The 16388-nt window shown below is 42.1% G+C and overlaps 1 protein-coding gene across 2 annotated transcripts; it reads right to left on the reverse strand.

Annotated features, from left to right (window-relative positions):
• Nucleotides 1-438: 438 nt before the first annotated feature.
• LOC102238144 lies at nt 439-16388 on the reverse strand. 2 transcript variants are annotated; one of them, XM_023352330.1, is made up of 18 exons: nt 16185-16388; nt 15862-15914; nt 14347-14416; nt 9762-9907; nt 9469-9552; nt 9323-9379; nt 7288-7476; nt 6996-7190; nt 6824-6878; nt 6629-6719; nt 6385-6526; nt 5726-5830; nt 4807-4915; nt 4502-4712; nt 4293-4367; nt 3516-3618; nt 1231-1316; nt 439-1130 (listed from the first exon to the last, which is right to left on the reverse strand). In XM_023352330.1, the coding sequence occupies exons 1-18, from the start codon at nt 16210-16212 to the stop codon at nt 986-988; spliced, it is 1944 nt and encodes a 647-aa protein (XP_023208098.1). In that variant the 5' UTR covers nt 16213-16388; the 3' UTR covers nt 439-985. The 2 variants fall into 2 exon arrangements, with proteins under 2 accessions (XP_023208098.1, XP_023208097.1); XM_023352329.1 differs by having other exon boundaries at nt 9762-9910.

Here is a 16388-nt window from a genome sequence, read left to right on the forward strand (position 1 = left end):
GCAATACTGATCTAACAAAGAATTCAAACATTTATAGTTAGGGGGCATGAATACTTTTTGCAAGACTTTGTGCCCCGCCTTGTATTTAATCATAAACCGGCCTCGTTTATTTGTTCCCACATTAAAAAACATTTGTTTTTATCCAGTGGCCCCAAAGACAACTTTAACCTGTGTGAGTCAAACGATGAACAAATGGGGCTTCTGCAGGGAGTAGTCTTCTAAAATATTACCCCAAATCAACAAATGTGACACACAGACACAGGGACTGGAATGTAAGAAAGGTTAGAATCAAGAGCTGAACACGTTCTCTGTGACACAAAATAATTCAAAAATGAAATAAACCTTCCATTTTCCTGTTTGGCATCAATACTCTGAGCCTAACACAGACCAAGAATCAGCTGCAGCCATTTTTTTAAATCAAAACAGACGCTCCAAAACTCTGGGAACAGGAAAATTTTAATGGTCATAAACCAAACCATTGATGGTCTGTGCACACACACACACACGCCCACACACACACATAGCACAGACCCAAAACCCCAGAAACATAAATTAAGAAAAACAACAGGCATAACATGAAACGGCTATTCAGAAAAACGTCCAAGAATCCCTGCCTTTAAAATTAAAGCAAATCGGTCCAAACCCCCAACAAGGGTTAAAATATAACACTGCCACCTAGTGGTGGCTTAGAACTCAACCAGAGAAATCTCTTCAAGAGCATTTTTAAAACGACAAAGCTTACAGTCTTCCACAGATTTTCCGACCGTCAGGTAAGCATCTGAGCTAGAGGCACGTTTTAAGTACAGTTATAAAAAGGCACATTCATTTGACAATACAATAAATGTTACACAGTTATATACGTGTTTGCACGCATGCAAAGGTCACAAACGCTTTTCTTAGTTTCTTAAGCTCTTTTTAGTGTGTTTTTATCCACTTGAATCAAAGACCCTGTGTGAAAGCTCTGCATGTTGCTTTCTTCTGATTTTTAATTCCCTGCATGTGATGCGAGACCCAGTCTGCTGGTGAACTTGTCTCGGTCAATGTTCTTGTGCTCTGGGATGTGTCTGAAGGTGCAGTCATCCCTCATGCAGCCCGTCGTCCGCCAGAAAAAGCACTCCTTCTTGTACGTACTGTTTAAAAAAAGAGAAAAATTATCTCTCAACTTCAATCTGTACATTAATAAAGATAGAGCTTTTACTGCTGCTTGAAGAAAGAGTGCAGTGTTCTTACCTAAGACGTTGGTAGGCCTCTGTCTCTCCAGTGTGGCCCTTAAAGGGATATCGAACAGTCAACGGCGCGCCTTCCACTACCATTCCCTGAAAAGGAAACAAAAACGAATCTCATCTCGAAGGTCATCTGTATCATGGGGTGAGTTTTCACCCACATTTAAGGGCGCTTCAACACCTGATAGTCCGGTAAACTGTCAGCTTTCACAGCTCTAACGTATCAAACCCTTTGACAAACCCGTTCCCCTCCTCAAGAACCAGGGAAGGAAACGACGCGCAAACCTCGAAAGTGAAGTGCCATCAAGTTTTAGCGGTTGTAGGATTTCACTTTTGTCTTTGATAAAAGACTTCTGCAAGTGCCAGACACGGGTATTTGTTTTGGCTGCATTACCCAGAATGCCCTGCGCTACAGTCCGCTGTCTTCTTTTGGAGCTGTCTCCAGTCCACCATCCATATACCATCCATATGTGGACCATCCATATATATGGATGGTCCACATATATATATATATATATATATATATATATATACTGCTCAAAAAAATAAAGGGAACACTTTAAGTGTTAAACACCTGTTTAAGTGTTCCCTTTATTTTTTTGAGCAGTATATATATATATATATATATATATATATATATATATATATATATATATATATATATATAAATATAGATATAGATATATATACAGTACAGACCAAAAGTTTGGACACAACTGTGTGTCCAAACTTTTAGTCTGTACTGTATATATATATATATATATACGGATTTGAACCGCGGCAGAATTCACTTCAACTGAACTGAGGTTTATAGGCAGACCAGAGTTCGTATCAGAATTTGCATTCACACGTCTTCAAACAAACTGGACCTTCTAGACAAACAAACTTCAGTTGGATTAAAGTTGGACTAAAGCAGGGCTGGTGTGGTGCATCCTAAAATGTCCTTCTAAATAAATATGGTCAGAGACTGCAGTGTACATAACGTACTGATTTACAGTAAGTTGCATTAAAGAATGAGGTTTTAACATGACCAAATGTTCAGAAGATTGATGCTAACACACCTAATATCCTAAGTGTTCTGCACACTTTTTTATTATTATCATCTGTCAGGCTAGAAAACTGCAAATTTTAGGTCACATGTCACCTCGAGGTTTTAAGGCCTGGAGGTGACAAGTTGTAAAAACTGACTTTTGCTATTCTCAAAAGAACCAAACACAAACTTGTCACTTAAACGTTTTTCTTAGTGAAGAAAAGATCACAAATTCAAACACACCCGAAAGAGATGGGGAGTCATTTTATAAGAATTATAAAATATGTTGTGTTTTGGGACGTTTGCTTCCTGGCTGAACCCAGCAGACAAGATATGGGAATCTTATGACTTGTGGTAAATCACTGACTTTTCTGACACATTTTTTTTTTTAAAACACCTTCAGAATCAAAGGCCGTTCTTCCCACAGGAGCAGAAACAAACAGAAACCGCCTCAACTAACAAAAACAAATGTAATCAGTGCCTCTGTGTGTTATCTCAGCTGCAGGGTGAAGGAACCGGCTCTACAGAAAGAGAACAAAAAGCAATAAGAATAATCCATAAGGTGGGATATTCAGAAAATAAAATGAAAACACTATTTGAAATAGTTTTTATACAAATTAATTGAAGTAGTGAACCTACAGGCAGCTCCAATCCTTTAAAAAGCAAAAATAAGTTAGCAGAAAACATTCAAAAAAAATTTTAACATCAATGAGAAAAATGCGTAAGTTAAGGGGGAAACCATTTTCTTTCTTATTCAGAACTAAGACAAACTTTTACTATTATTCCACAGTTTCTATGTGGAATAATAACAATAATAAATAGTTAAAGTTCAATTTGACCATTGAACTTTAATTATTACATAAAACTGTTCAAATGATCATAAATATAATGACTACTGCTGGATATAATATATATTAGTCAATTATTGATGGTGTTTTGGTTATTGATGTTTGTTCTGTATTTCGGTGAAATAATGATTGTTCATCCACTGTCATTAAAATTAAACAGATAATGTACTGATGGCAAAACTATTAAATATGGGTTTAGTTGTTATATGTATGGATTATACATATAATAAATGGAAGATTATGGAAAAAAGAAAACATTTTGAGATTATGCTTCATTTTTTTATGTATTCAGACAAAAATGGTCATGAAAGCCTAAAAATCAGCTAAAATATCCTCTTGTTGCCGAGAGGCTTCAAGTTTTGAAACGTCAGCTCCCCATTTCACCATGACGACCTGGAGTAAACAAATACGTACGTCGATACACTGGATGGCTCTCTCGCAGTCTTCCTTTCGGGTGTAGTTCACAAACGCACACTGCAGCTCCAGCAGCATCTTGATGCTGTACACCGTCCCCACTCTGAGAGAGGCAAACACCGACGACGCGTTAACAACATGCAAGTTTAAATTGGTACAAATCATTTTTCTACGACAAGGAAAAAAAGAGAAGATATATTTTAACCTCCATTTTGGTTTATTTTGAAAAGAAGATTTCAGGTTTTTACATTTAAAGTTTGGTTTAAGTAAACTCGGGATTTCATGCAGAGGGGTCAGTGTTGTTTTACAGAAGTTTATTCTGCATCAACAGAGTAAACAGTCGGGGACTCGGAGTGATGAGTGAGTCACTAGGGTATGTCACAATAAGCAATAAATCAATCAACGAGCTCAGTAATTTTTATTTGCATGATTTATCAGTTGGTATTTTCTCCAAAACTACCAATTTTATAATTTTATATTTTCTACTGAAAACTGGACGACAAAAGCTTTGGTCTCAACTTCAGAGATTTCATAATTCATTTTATGTGATTTTTCTGTTTTTTTTTATTTTAGGTATTTAAAATATCTTCCAGTTCCACTGTTAAATCCTCATTAGAATTTAAAGTTTATTGATCTTTCAGAATGTGTTCTTGCATTATTATATCGTTACCGTTATATTATTGGAAAACTGTCTCCAAACAACAGCATTGCCGTTATTACAATAACTTCTGGGACAAGCAACATGTTATGGTCACAGGAAAATAAGTCAGAACTCACCTGCTGAAAAGCTCATGGAGTTTTGGATAAGTCATGGCAGGACCCAGAGTTCCCACCCAAACCGAAAACAGCTCTCTTAGAGAGAAACACACGCTTACTCATCTTAACTCAAAAGCACAGATCGCTGCTCATTTCTGAAACACAGAACTGAAAACAAACAAAAACAGGACAAAGAGAAACCAACGTCTCAAACGTGATCGACCGCTTACGGTTTGGCTGAACTCCTGGAGCGAGGAGTCGGCGATTGGGATTTGGATCTGATTTGGCCCAGACAGTCGATATCTTTGACTTGCTGCATTCGTGGACGGGCCGTTTGCAGGACGGTCCACTCTCCGTCATCGTCCTCCTCCTCCTCTTTGTCTTCATTGTTGTCGTCCTGATGCGACGGCTGGTTGAATTTGTCCCAGACGGCTCGAGCCCCTGAAAGAGGAGGAGAGCGGACAGTGTGGAGCAGCTGTAACATTCGGAGAGACCTGCTCGGTGTCTTTGATTTTATTTTTTTTGGAAACGTTACCTCCAGGGTCTTTGCTTCTGTTCCTGGCGAACAGAGCCTCCACGGCTTCCTCGAGGGTCGGGTGAGCTTTGAGGGCCTCGGTGCTTTGCGCCCAGGAGAAACCCATTTCCTGCGGTGACAGAAGTACACACAGCTTCCTAAATGTGATTCGCTGTGGACACACTAGCTGTGTTTCCACTGGCCACATAACAGCACAACTTAACGTCTTGAAAATAAATTTTGAAAAGGTTTCAGTGCTAGAATGAGGTGGGTTTTTTCATCCGTATTAAAATGTTGATATTTCACAAATCTGCGATGGAAACACTTTTTCACTTCACTCTAGTTACATGATCAACAGTCGGACGTGTTCACTGGCGCAAAAAAAGGCGGCAACAGGAAGTAGTTGGAGTGTCATGTTTCCTTAAATGACTTCTTTTGTGAATAAAATTAACGTGTGACTTTAATTTCGTTTCTCATTAAATAGTAAACACAAATGCAAAATGTAGCTTTTTTTCAACATAAGCTGAATATTAAAGTGTTGCGCACATTTGTAATGGAAAGGCAGCTATGCAGAACTTTTATATCTATTAAACTTATTGAACACTTTGTAAAAGCGCCTTCTGCTGCGCCGACAGCAGTAAATCATTGAAAGTAGAACTCTTTGCACCTCCAGAGATGGACGTTTTGGGCGATTCTTCAGCAAAATATCTCAAACTCCAGAAATTAAGTTTTGCCTCAGATTCAGGTGGATTTAGGTCTGAGGGTTCCTGCACATTTTCCACACTCTTCTAGATTTTTGCCCAATAGGGGCTAACATTACCTTCTGATTCTTTTTTACCTGTGATACATAGTCATTTCTTTATTATTCTCAGACTTGTAAAAAAAAAAAAAAAAAATTAAAAAAAGCTTAACTGGTTTGAATACAGATATTAGCACCCACCATAAGGTGCAACGTTTGTGCTCGTTTCAGCTCCTGCGCAGCTTCAACACTCGAGCTTTCCAGCGTCAACACATCCTTGTAGATCAGGGAGGCCTCATAGTACCTCTGAAGGAGTCACAGCAAAAATAAAGCATTGACTGACTGACTGTTCTAGTAACTGATTATTCGAACAAATTTTCTGATGATTAATTGAAGATAAACAAAACTGGCACGTTCCACAGATTATTCATATAAAATATATTAAAAGATGCAAATAAACAAAAAGAATTACATTCCAGGACAGCATTCCTTTAGTGAATTTGAACCGGAAGGAGCTAAAACTACAACTTGAGGAATTTTAGGTAAACATATTTACAAAGATGTTTTTCCTCTGAAATGCAAAATGTATAAATATATTTTGTACAGTTTAGAGAATATTGTTTTTTTAGCAAATCGGCCATTTTTTCTGAATCTGTATACTCTAATTAACGATGAATCAGTTGGTTAAATTAGATGATGATTACTTCAACTAATCGATTGATCACAATCGTTTCAATCAACGCAAACAAGAAATGGGAATTAATGTCAAGTAACTTGACTTACAAGAAATGTACTGTATATTGTAATGGAATGAAACAAGAGATGAGACCAAATATGCTAGCAGATACGCTTCGTTTTACCTTGAGGCCGCAGAGAGCTTTCCCTTTCCGGAACAAACCCTTTATCCATTTGGGCTCCATGGAGAGCGCCAGGTCGGCGTCCCTCAGGGCGTTCTCATACTGTTCAAGCCTTTCATAACACAGAGAGCGATTTCCAAACAACCTGAAACACACAGAGGGTAGTTTAAAGCTCATTTTACGTCCGGTGATCCTGTGCTTCTCTTAAAAAAAAAATTCAAATTCAAATTCAAGTTCATGTTCCTACTTGAATTCCTTTGGGTTGTATTTAATGGCGTCCGTAAAACACGACACTGCCATGTCGTACTGTCCGGACGCGGCCAAGCGGTTCCCCATACCTGCAGCGAAGCAGAGAGGTCAGGCCGGGAGTTCCATTGTTTTTTTTTTTTACTTCGCGGGAAAATTTGAATGAAGAGATTTAAAACGAGGAAAATTCACTTACTGGCCAGCTCTACGCTTCTTTTCGCTAGCTCCTCAGTCACGGGACCAAACGGTTTCTGTTGAAACAGGAGCATAAATGATCCACAGGCCTCATCACAATAGATCCCATCAAATAAATAGATCATTTAAAGGTGAAGTTCTGTTCAGAAAAATTAGATTTTTGTGTCTTATACCTGGTTATTGGTTTCAGGTTGGCTTTTCATCTGAACTTCAGGTTTCTCAGCAACATGGATGTTTTTATATTCCGGCTGCTGAACCTCAGCGACGTTGCTTTTTTCTTTCTTCTTCTCTTTTTTAGACTTCAGGTTACTCTTTTCCTCAGGTACCAATTTAGTAGATGCAGCGTTTAAATTATTTAAATTGAAGTCCTGCAAAGAAGAGCACAGTGCAGTCGTTTTTTACAGACTGTAAGAGAGTTTATTATCGCAAATGTTTGCCTTAAAAAAAAAAGAAGCTTTTACAAACATTTTGTTGCTTATCTTCTGTAGTCTTTATCTTCACAATATCTTTTCCAGCGAGCTCAACACATCCGTCGTCCTTGGTTATCGTTTGGGATTCATCGGACTCAGGAGGCTCGTTTTCCTCTGAATTATCATCAATTATACGAGTTTGTTCCTCATTCTCTAAAGACTCTAACTTTTCCTCGTTGTCCTCCTGAAATTAAATCGTCAATCAGCGAGCCATTTCTGGTTGGAAATGCATTTTTTCATAACATGCAGGATATAGATCAATAAATTAGACCTTCATCAAAAACTTAAGTTATTTCAGCAATTTGATTCCAAAAGAAACTCATTATACACAGAGTGACATATTTTCACTCTGTGTGCAGTTGCTTCAGTTCATTTTAATTTACCTGGTTTCCAGCTGATGAGAACCTTAAGTTCAATCACTTAGAAAATTTAAATATTAGTTAAGACTAATAAAATGGCTTAAAAAATCATAGGATAAACACCTGACTAGACAGCTATGGAGAAAACGGTCACCGGTACTCCGTAAGATGAGGATAAGCCGCCAAAGATCATTTACAAGAAACTGGGAGCTCACAGAACGATGCGTTCAAACATATTGGAAGGTTTAGTGAAAGGAAGAGATGCGATAGCAAAAAGTGCACCAATTGCAGGGATAATTGCAACCTTGAGAGGATTGTGAAAAAAGAAGCCAATTCAAGAGATTGAGGAGGCATGGAGTTGGTGCTTAACAGGGTTTCTGCAGGTTTCACAAACTCAAATTTAAGACTTTTTAAGACCACCATGATTGGAATTTAAGACATCTTTTTCCAAAGAAATGTTCAAACTTCGTCCAGCCAACTGGTGATAAATTTGCTCTCACCCATAATGGAAATAAAAAAAAAAAAAAAAAGCTAGTCTAGCAAGCGTGTGTTAGCGGTAGCTAACAAATATCTATCTATCTATGGAACATGACAGACCAGGGGTGGGCAACTCCAGGCCTCGAGGGCCGGTCTCCTGCAACTCTTAGATGCGTCTCTACTTCAACACACCTGAGTCAAATAATGAGGTCATTAGCAGAACTCTGGAAAACTTGACTGCACTTAGGAGGTGATTCAGCTGTTGGATTCAAGTGTGTTGGATCAGGGAGACATCTAAGGGTTGCAGGACACTGACCCTCGAGGCCTGGAGTTGCCCACTCCTGTGATAGACAGTCAATAGAAAACAAGCTATAGAATGGTCTTAAAGCACAAGTGTCAAACTCCAGTCCTTGAGTGCCGCTGTCCTGCAGTTTTCAGATGTGCCACAGGTACAAAACACTGGAATGAAATGGCTTAATTACCTCATCTTTGTGTAGGAGGAGGTTTTTCAGAGCCTTAATGACCTAATTATTCTAGTCAGGTGTGTAGTCAGGTGTGCCTGAAGGACATCTAAAAGTTTCAGGACACCGGCCCTTGAGGACTGGAGTTTGACACCCGTGTCTTAAAGCAACTTCATTCAGGCAAAAGGAGCAATTTTGTACTAAAAGTACTTTATTGATTTTATGCAAAGGTGGGCATTAACTAGCTATATTTACAAAGCTACATTTTGAAAAATACACACTTATGGGATTGACTTGAGCACCATTTCTGACTACTTTGGCTGCTTAGCTGCATGAAGAATAAGGATGTTTTTGTCAAAAACAAACTAGACACAATTTGTGTCAAAGTGAGACCTCTTCTTTATACACAAGCGTCATTGTTCTAATGTTATTTTCTATCTGTTGATGTCAGGTAAGCATACAGTAAACTGTAGACATTGTATTTTGAACGACTTGGACTCTTCTGACATGGACACATAACCTGCCATAAGTTATGAATCATATCAAAATGTTTCCTCTGGAGTTAGTCGGGTTGTAATGATACCATCTGTATCAGTCCTAAAATAAAAGAATTTGCACACAACTGTTTATATATATATATATATATATATATACACAGAATTTTAAATTGCTGAAATATATTAACTTTTCAATTCTACTCCAATTTAGTAAGACGAATACTATTTTTACTCACAGGTAAATTTTCCTTAAGCGCGCTCTCCTTTTCAAGTCGTTTCTTTTCTTTTTTGCGCTGGAACAAAATACAGACGTGTGCCACGAGCGGCGGTTAGATGACAATAAGACAGTATCGTCTCAGCGGTTATTACTACACAAGTTCACCTTTTTTTTACGTTTGTTCCTTTCAGTTTTCTCTTTACGCCGATCTTCCTCTTCTATCAATTCCTTACCAATTTTATCTGCTTCCTGGGGAGAACATGTAGAGCAAACGTTACAAATTCATTTCCCATAAAAACAAAACTTGACCTTTCTAAAGAAATTTATATCCAATACAGTATTAAAAATATCAAAGTTCAACTGCATAAGTCATATTTTCCATTCCATCACCAACAGAAGGGACATTATTCAGATAAGTATTGATTTCACTTCCCATTAAGTGAAACTGGGCGCGTTACCTCGTCTGTGAGCTGTTTTATCTGCGGATGTGGTTCCAAAGGTTTGCTCGCAGCATAACGTGGATGATAATCATCATCGTCATCATAATAATCATCGTCGTCTGAATATATGAGATCATCCTCTAAGACCTGAGCAAACTGTAAGGCTGCTGAAAGTTAGACAGAACAAACAGATTTAAATAAAGATCATAGATCAATCAAGTTTCCATCTGTTTCATGGAAATGTCTTAAAAGTCCATTACATCTACATTTCTTGGGGAAAAAAAAAAGATTTTTAAGATTTGAAGAATTCTGAAGTTTCTTTTCTGTTTTTTTTTTTTTTTTTTACAAAATGGGAACAATTGTCTTTCACTGCCATATAAAATGTTTTCCCAGAATGCAATTCTTTGGAGTGTCCTAGTTCAGTAGCTGCATTTACATCACATGTGAATATGTTTGTTCACGCTATAATTAAAAAACATGCCGCACCAACATCCTCCAACTACTTCCTGTCGTCTTCTTCTAGGTTTGCGCCAGTGGCAATATCCTGTTGTTGATCATGTGATTTGTGTGATGCGCAAAGTGTTCCTATTTTAGTTTTGCCAAAAAAAATATCCATCCATCCATTCATCTTCTTCCGCTTATCCGAGGTTGGGTCGCGGGGGTAGCAGCTTCAGAAGGGAGGCCAGACTTCCCTCTCCCCAGCCACTTCTTCTAGCTCTTCCGGGGGAATCCCGAGGCGTTCCCAGGCCAGCCGAGAGACATAGTCCCTCCAGCGTGTCCTGGGTCTTCCCTGGGGCCTCCTCCCGGTGGGACGTGCCCGGAACACCTCACCAGGGAGGCGTCCAGGAGGCATCCTGGCCAGATGCCCGAGCCACCTCAACTGGCTCCTCTCGATGTGAAGGAGCAGCGGCTCTACTCCGAGTCCCTCCCGGATGACTGAGCTTCTCACCCTATCTATAAGGGAGAGCCCAGCCACCCTACAGAGAAAACCCATTTCGGCCGCTTGTATCCGCGATCTCGTTCTTTCGGTCATGACCCAAAGCTCATGACCATAGATGAGGGTGGGAACGTAGATCGACCGGTAAATTGAGAGCTTCGCTTTTTGGCTCAGCTCTCTCTTCACCACGACGGACCAGTACAGCGCCCGCTTGACGGCAGACGCTGCGCCAATCCGCCTGTCGATCTCCCGCTCCCTTCTTCCCTCATTCGTGAACAAGATCCTGAGATACTTGAACTCCTCCACCTGGGGCAGGACACCCCCCTTGACCCGGAGAAGGCACTCTACCCTTTTCCGGCTCAAGACCATGGCCTCGGATTTGGAGACACTGATCCCCATCCCGGCCGCTTCACACTCGGCTGCGAACTGCTCCAGCGAGAGCTGCAGATCATGACCTGATGAGGCCAGTAGGACCACATCGTCTGCAAAAAGCAGAGACGAGATCCTAAGGCCACCAAATCGGATCCCCTCAACACCTTGGCTGCGCCTAGAAATTCTGTCCATGAAAGTAATGAACAGAATCGGTGACAAAGGGCAGCCCTGGCGGAGTCCAACTCTCACCGGAAACGAGCCCGACTTACTGCTGGCAATGCGGACTAGACTCTGACACCGGTCATACAGGGACCTGACAGCCCGTATCAAAGGGCCCGGTACCCCATACTCCCGGAGAACCCCCCACAGGGCTCCCCGAGGGACGCGGTCGAACGCCTTCTCCAAGTCCACAAAACACATGTAGACTGGTTGGGCGAACTCCCATGTACCCTCCAGGACCCTGCAGAGGGTGTAGAGCTGGTCCAGTGTTCCACGACCAGGACGAAAACCACACTGCTCTTCCTGGATCCGAGGTTCAACTATCCGACGGACCCTCCTCTCCAGGACCCCTGAATAGACCTTGCCAGGGAGGCTTAAGAGTGTGACCCCTCTATAATTGGAGCACACCCTCCGGTCCCCCTTTTTGAACAGGGGGACCACCACCCCGGTCTGCCAGTCCAGGGGAACTGCGCCCGATGTCAATGCGATATTGCAGAGTCGCGTCAGCCAACACAACCCTACAACATCCAGAGCCTTAAGGAACTCTGGGCGGATCTCATCCACTCCCGGAGCCTTGCCACCGAGGAGCTTCTCAACCACCTCGGCGACCTCGTCCCCAGAGATTGGAGAGCCCAACCCAGAGTCCCCAGGCTCAGCTTCTTCAATAGAAGGCGTGTTGGTGGGATTGAGGAGGTCTTCGAAGTACTCTGCCCACCGGCCCACAACGTCCCGAGTAGAGGTCAGCAGCACACCATCCCCACTATAAACAGTGTTGGTGCCGTACTGCTTCCCCCCCGAGATGCCGGATGGTGGACCAGAATCGCTTCGAAGCCGTACGGAAGTCTTTCTCCATGGCCTCTCCAAACTCCTCCCACGCCCGAGTTTTTGCCTCAGCAACCACCCGAGCCGCATGCCGCTTCGCCTGCCGGTACCCATCAGCTGCTTCCGGAGTCCCACAGGCCAAAAAGGCCCGGTAGGACTCTTTCTTCAGCCTGACGGCATCCCTCACCGAAGGTGTCCACCAACGGGTACGAGGGTTGCCGCCGCGACAGGCACCGACAACCTTGCGGCCACAGCTCCGACCGGCCGCCTCGACAATGGAGGCACGGAACACAGTCCACTCAGACTCCATGTCCCCCACTTCCCCCGGGACGTGTTCAAAGTTTTGCCGGAGATGGGAGTTAAAGCTCCGTCTCACAGGGGATTCCGCCACACGTTCCCAGCAGACCCTCACAACACGTTTGGGCCTGCCAGGTCTGACCGGCTTCCTCCCCCACCACCGGAGCCAACTCACCACCAGGTAGTGGTCAGTGGACAGCTCCACACCTCTCTTCACCCAAATGTCCAAGACATACGGCCGCAGATCCGATGAAACGACGACAAAGTCGATCATCGAACTGCGGCCTAAGGTGTCCTTGTGCCAAGTGCACATATGAACACCCTTATGCCTGAACATGGTGTTCGATATGGACAATCCATGACGAGCACAGAAGTCCAACAACAGAACACCATTCGAGTTCAGATCGGGGGGGCCGTTCCTCCCAACCACGCCCCTCCAGGTCTCACTGTCATTGCCCACGTGAGCGTTGAAGTCCCCCAGCAGAACAAGGGAGTCCCCAGGAGGAGCACTCTCCAGTACCCCCTCTAAGGACTCCAAAAAGGGTGGGTAATCTGAACTGTCGTTCGGCCCGTAAGCACAAACTACAGTTAGGACCCGTCCCCCCACCCGTAGGCGGAGGGAGGCTACCCTCTCGTTCACCGGAGTAAACCCCAACGTACAGGCGCCGAGATGGGGAGCAACAAGTATGCCCACTCCTGCCCGACGCCTCTCACCTTGGGCAACTCCAGAGTGGAAGTATGTCCAGCCCCTCTCAAGGAGGCTGGTTCCAGAACCAGAGCCGTGCGTCGAGGTGAGACCGACTATTTCTAGCCGGAACCTCTCGACCTCACACACTAGCTCCGGCTCCTTCCCCACCAGAGAGGTGACATTCCTCGTCCCAAGAGCCAGCTTCTGCAACCGAGGATCGGATCGCCAGGGTCCCCTCCCTCTGCCGCCACCCATCCCACAATGCACCCGACCCCTTTGGCCCCTCTCACAGGTGGTGGGCCCATGGGAGGGGGGACCCATGTTTCCTCTTCGAGCTGAGCCCGGCCGGGCTCCATGGGTTAAAGCCCGGCCACCAGACGCTCGCCATCGTGCCCCCCCTCCAGGCCTGGCTCCAGAGTGGGGCCCCCGTGACCCGCGTCCGGGCGAGGGAACGCCAAGTCCAATGTTTTTATCCGTCATTGGGGTCTTCGGGCTGCGCTTTGTCTGGTCCCTCACCTAGGACCTGTCTGCCTTGGGTGACCCTACCAGGGGCATAAAGCCCCAGACAGCATAGCTCCTAGGATCATTAGAGCACTCAAACCCCTCCACCACGATAAGGTGGCAGCCCAAGGAGAAGCCAAAAAAAAAAAAAAAAAAAAAAAATACAATTATAATTTTGGCCAATTTTGATACAACCCCCCCCCCCCCCCCCCGCCAAAAAAAACAACAACAGAAAAAAACACCACCTTATCTTGGTGACAAAACTTTTTAGCAAAAGATAAAGAGTTTTTTCCCCCCCAACACAAGCACGTTTTCAGTAAGCAAATTTGTTTTCAAAATGTCAAATTCTGGAATTTTACAGTCAATGGAAATGCAGCTAATGTGAGAGTTCCCTGCATATTCTTCACTTAAAATTTTAAAACTTCCTTTGACGTCTAAGCACAAAATGATCTCCACAGTAGTCGGCTTTTAAGTATGGAACATGGAAAACCACAGGATGTCAGGAAAAGAAATTCTAAATGAATTTCCAGAAATCTTTTTTTCCCCTTCTTCCATACTTCTCCACAGTCGCAATGTACTTGTATCAAAATCCATACACTTTTTTGGGACTGTGTAAGAATCCTGTTTGACGTCACAGGACCACCACCACCAACAACAACAACAACAAGATGCTCCTTTCAGTCAGAATGAGTATGAATGTTGAAGCTGATGTAAATAAATGAATAAAGAAGACTTGTGTGAAATGCCTAAATGAGAAAATGCCTTACAGATAAAGGGCTGAGCCAATGCCTCTAGTATGGAAGTCCTGCGCCCACTCATGAAATCCACTATTGATTCCTTAAAAGAAGACAAGATCAGCAAATTAGGACCATTTACAGCCATAATGGTTAAAGGATAAATAACAAGACATGGGGAAGAAATAGAATACACATCTCAACAAAAAGAAATCCTGATACTTTGGAAACAAATAAGATTTCAATAAGTGCAGGACACAAGATAAATGATGACACAGCTGAATATCCTGCTGCGTTCACTGCAGAGCTAAGAAATGACTCAAACTCCTTACTTTGTTCAGTCCAGGTAGAACAATCCAGTTTGATTCGTCAGTAGTTTAGATTTTACCCCCACACGTTGCTGCACACTGCCAGTCAGCTACTTGTGTGTGTCTAAATCACTTGAAATGAAGCCAAATGGGGCTGTTTGGAATTCAAAAATATTTCCGGTCAAAAACGGACCGCTTTACTAATGAATCGGCTAATATCCAGCTGTTGGACTTGAGTTATCCTCTAAACAGCAGAGCTGATAAGAAGTTACATTTACCTGTCAAAAACAAGTTTACATGAAAACTACTAAATTTAGTTCATTTTTATTTTACATTTCTTGCACAGATGCATGTATAAACACATATTTTATTCAATCACTGTTTACTTAAAAGAAAACTAAAGAAAAATTTAAGAAGAGGTCTTAACACACAGCGATGCAACAATCCACCTTATCCTGAACGATACCCATTTCTATTTTTCTATGAGGTCTGACCTACTGACCGTTACCTAACATTTGAAATACAAAAAAAAAGAAGAAGTCCAACAAATATTCTATCGTTTCACAACAATTCTGTGTTTTTCCTGTCGATTACACGAAAACAAACTAAATTTTAATCTCTGGTAGTCTAGCTGGAGCATCTTAAATCAAACTGTGAGAATCTCACACAAGTTCATAACTAAATTCTGAGCTGTCGAATTCAACAAATTTGTTTTACTTAATATCAGTTCACAAAATAATCTGAACTGATTATTTTATTATGCCATTATTATGGCATAATAAAACAATCTATCATAATAATGACATTTGTTATGTCATAATAATGACATTTATTATGCTGAGCTGACGTATATCGTTTAAACGAGTCTAATAACAGAATTATCCTACTGTTGACTAACGTTAAATATAGTGCAGTAAAATACTCGTCTGTACTCTGGAGACATTGGTATGATTGCCTCCTGAATGGTTAGGACCCGTTTTTAATGTACTTTTTATTCTTTTACCGTTTTTGTTTTCTTTTTTATGTAATTTGGACTCTGAGTCTAATCAAATCTATCTACATGTTGGTGTATATAAACCCAGGAGTTTATTTAAATCTGTTCAGGTAAGAGTCCATCTACCTCTTATGAAGTTTTTATGAAGTTTAATTTGATGCCAACATGTCAGCTTGTTTAAAAAGAGGTGAGCTGCAGGTTTATTAAAACAGCAACATTTTATTAAAAGTCTCGAGTCATACTCACGTGGGTGCGCATTAGTCCCGAGTCTTGGCGAATTCTGGGTATTGAAGGCCCACCTGGCAGGTAAGGAAAAATGATGACGTGAAAGTTCAAATCAGGTGGAAAAAAATGACACACTGGAGCAACACACACGTTCACATATATATGCATATAACAGCTTCGATTAAACTCGCGGCTCGCACCGACAGAGCGGAAGCGGACCCGTTTTGCTGAACTAAAAAGTCTCAGTTAAAACTACAGTAGCTGGTAAGCTAACAAGCTGACCCAGTTCCAATTCCTGGTAAATGAAACTCAAGATATGATGAAATAAACTGCTCCACTCTCACCTCGAACTAGCTCTTTCTTTCTTGGCATGGTTTCCGTTTTTTTCCAGTATCTCTGATCCAGTATTTGTCTCTATGACGCACCAATTGTCGGCAGGTTTAGTGCTGCTGAGTTGTTGTTACCCCTGCTGAAGTTTTGGCTCGTGTACAGTGGAGAAGCCTTCAGCGTCCACGGCGTCCTGCTCTTCGTCTTCTTCTTCGACGAAA

This window comes from Xiphophorus maculatus, chromosome 19, assembly GCF_002775205.1.
Source record: "Xiphophorus maculatus strain JP 163 A chromosome 19, X_maculatus-5.0-male, whole genome shotgun sequence".
Taxonomy (NCBI): domain Eukaryota; kingdom Metazoa; phylum Chordata; class Actinopteri; order Cyprinodontiformes; family Poeciliidae; genus Xiphophorus; species Xiphophorus maculatus.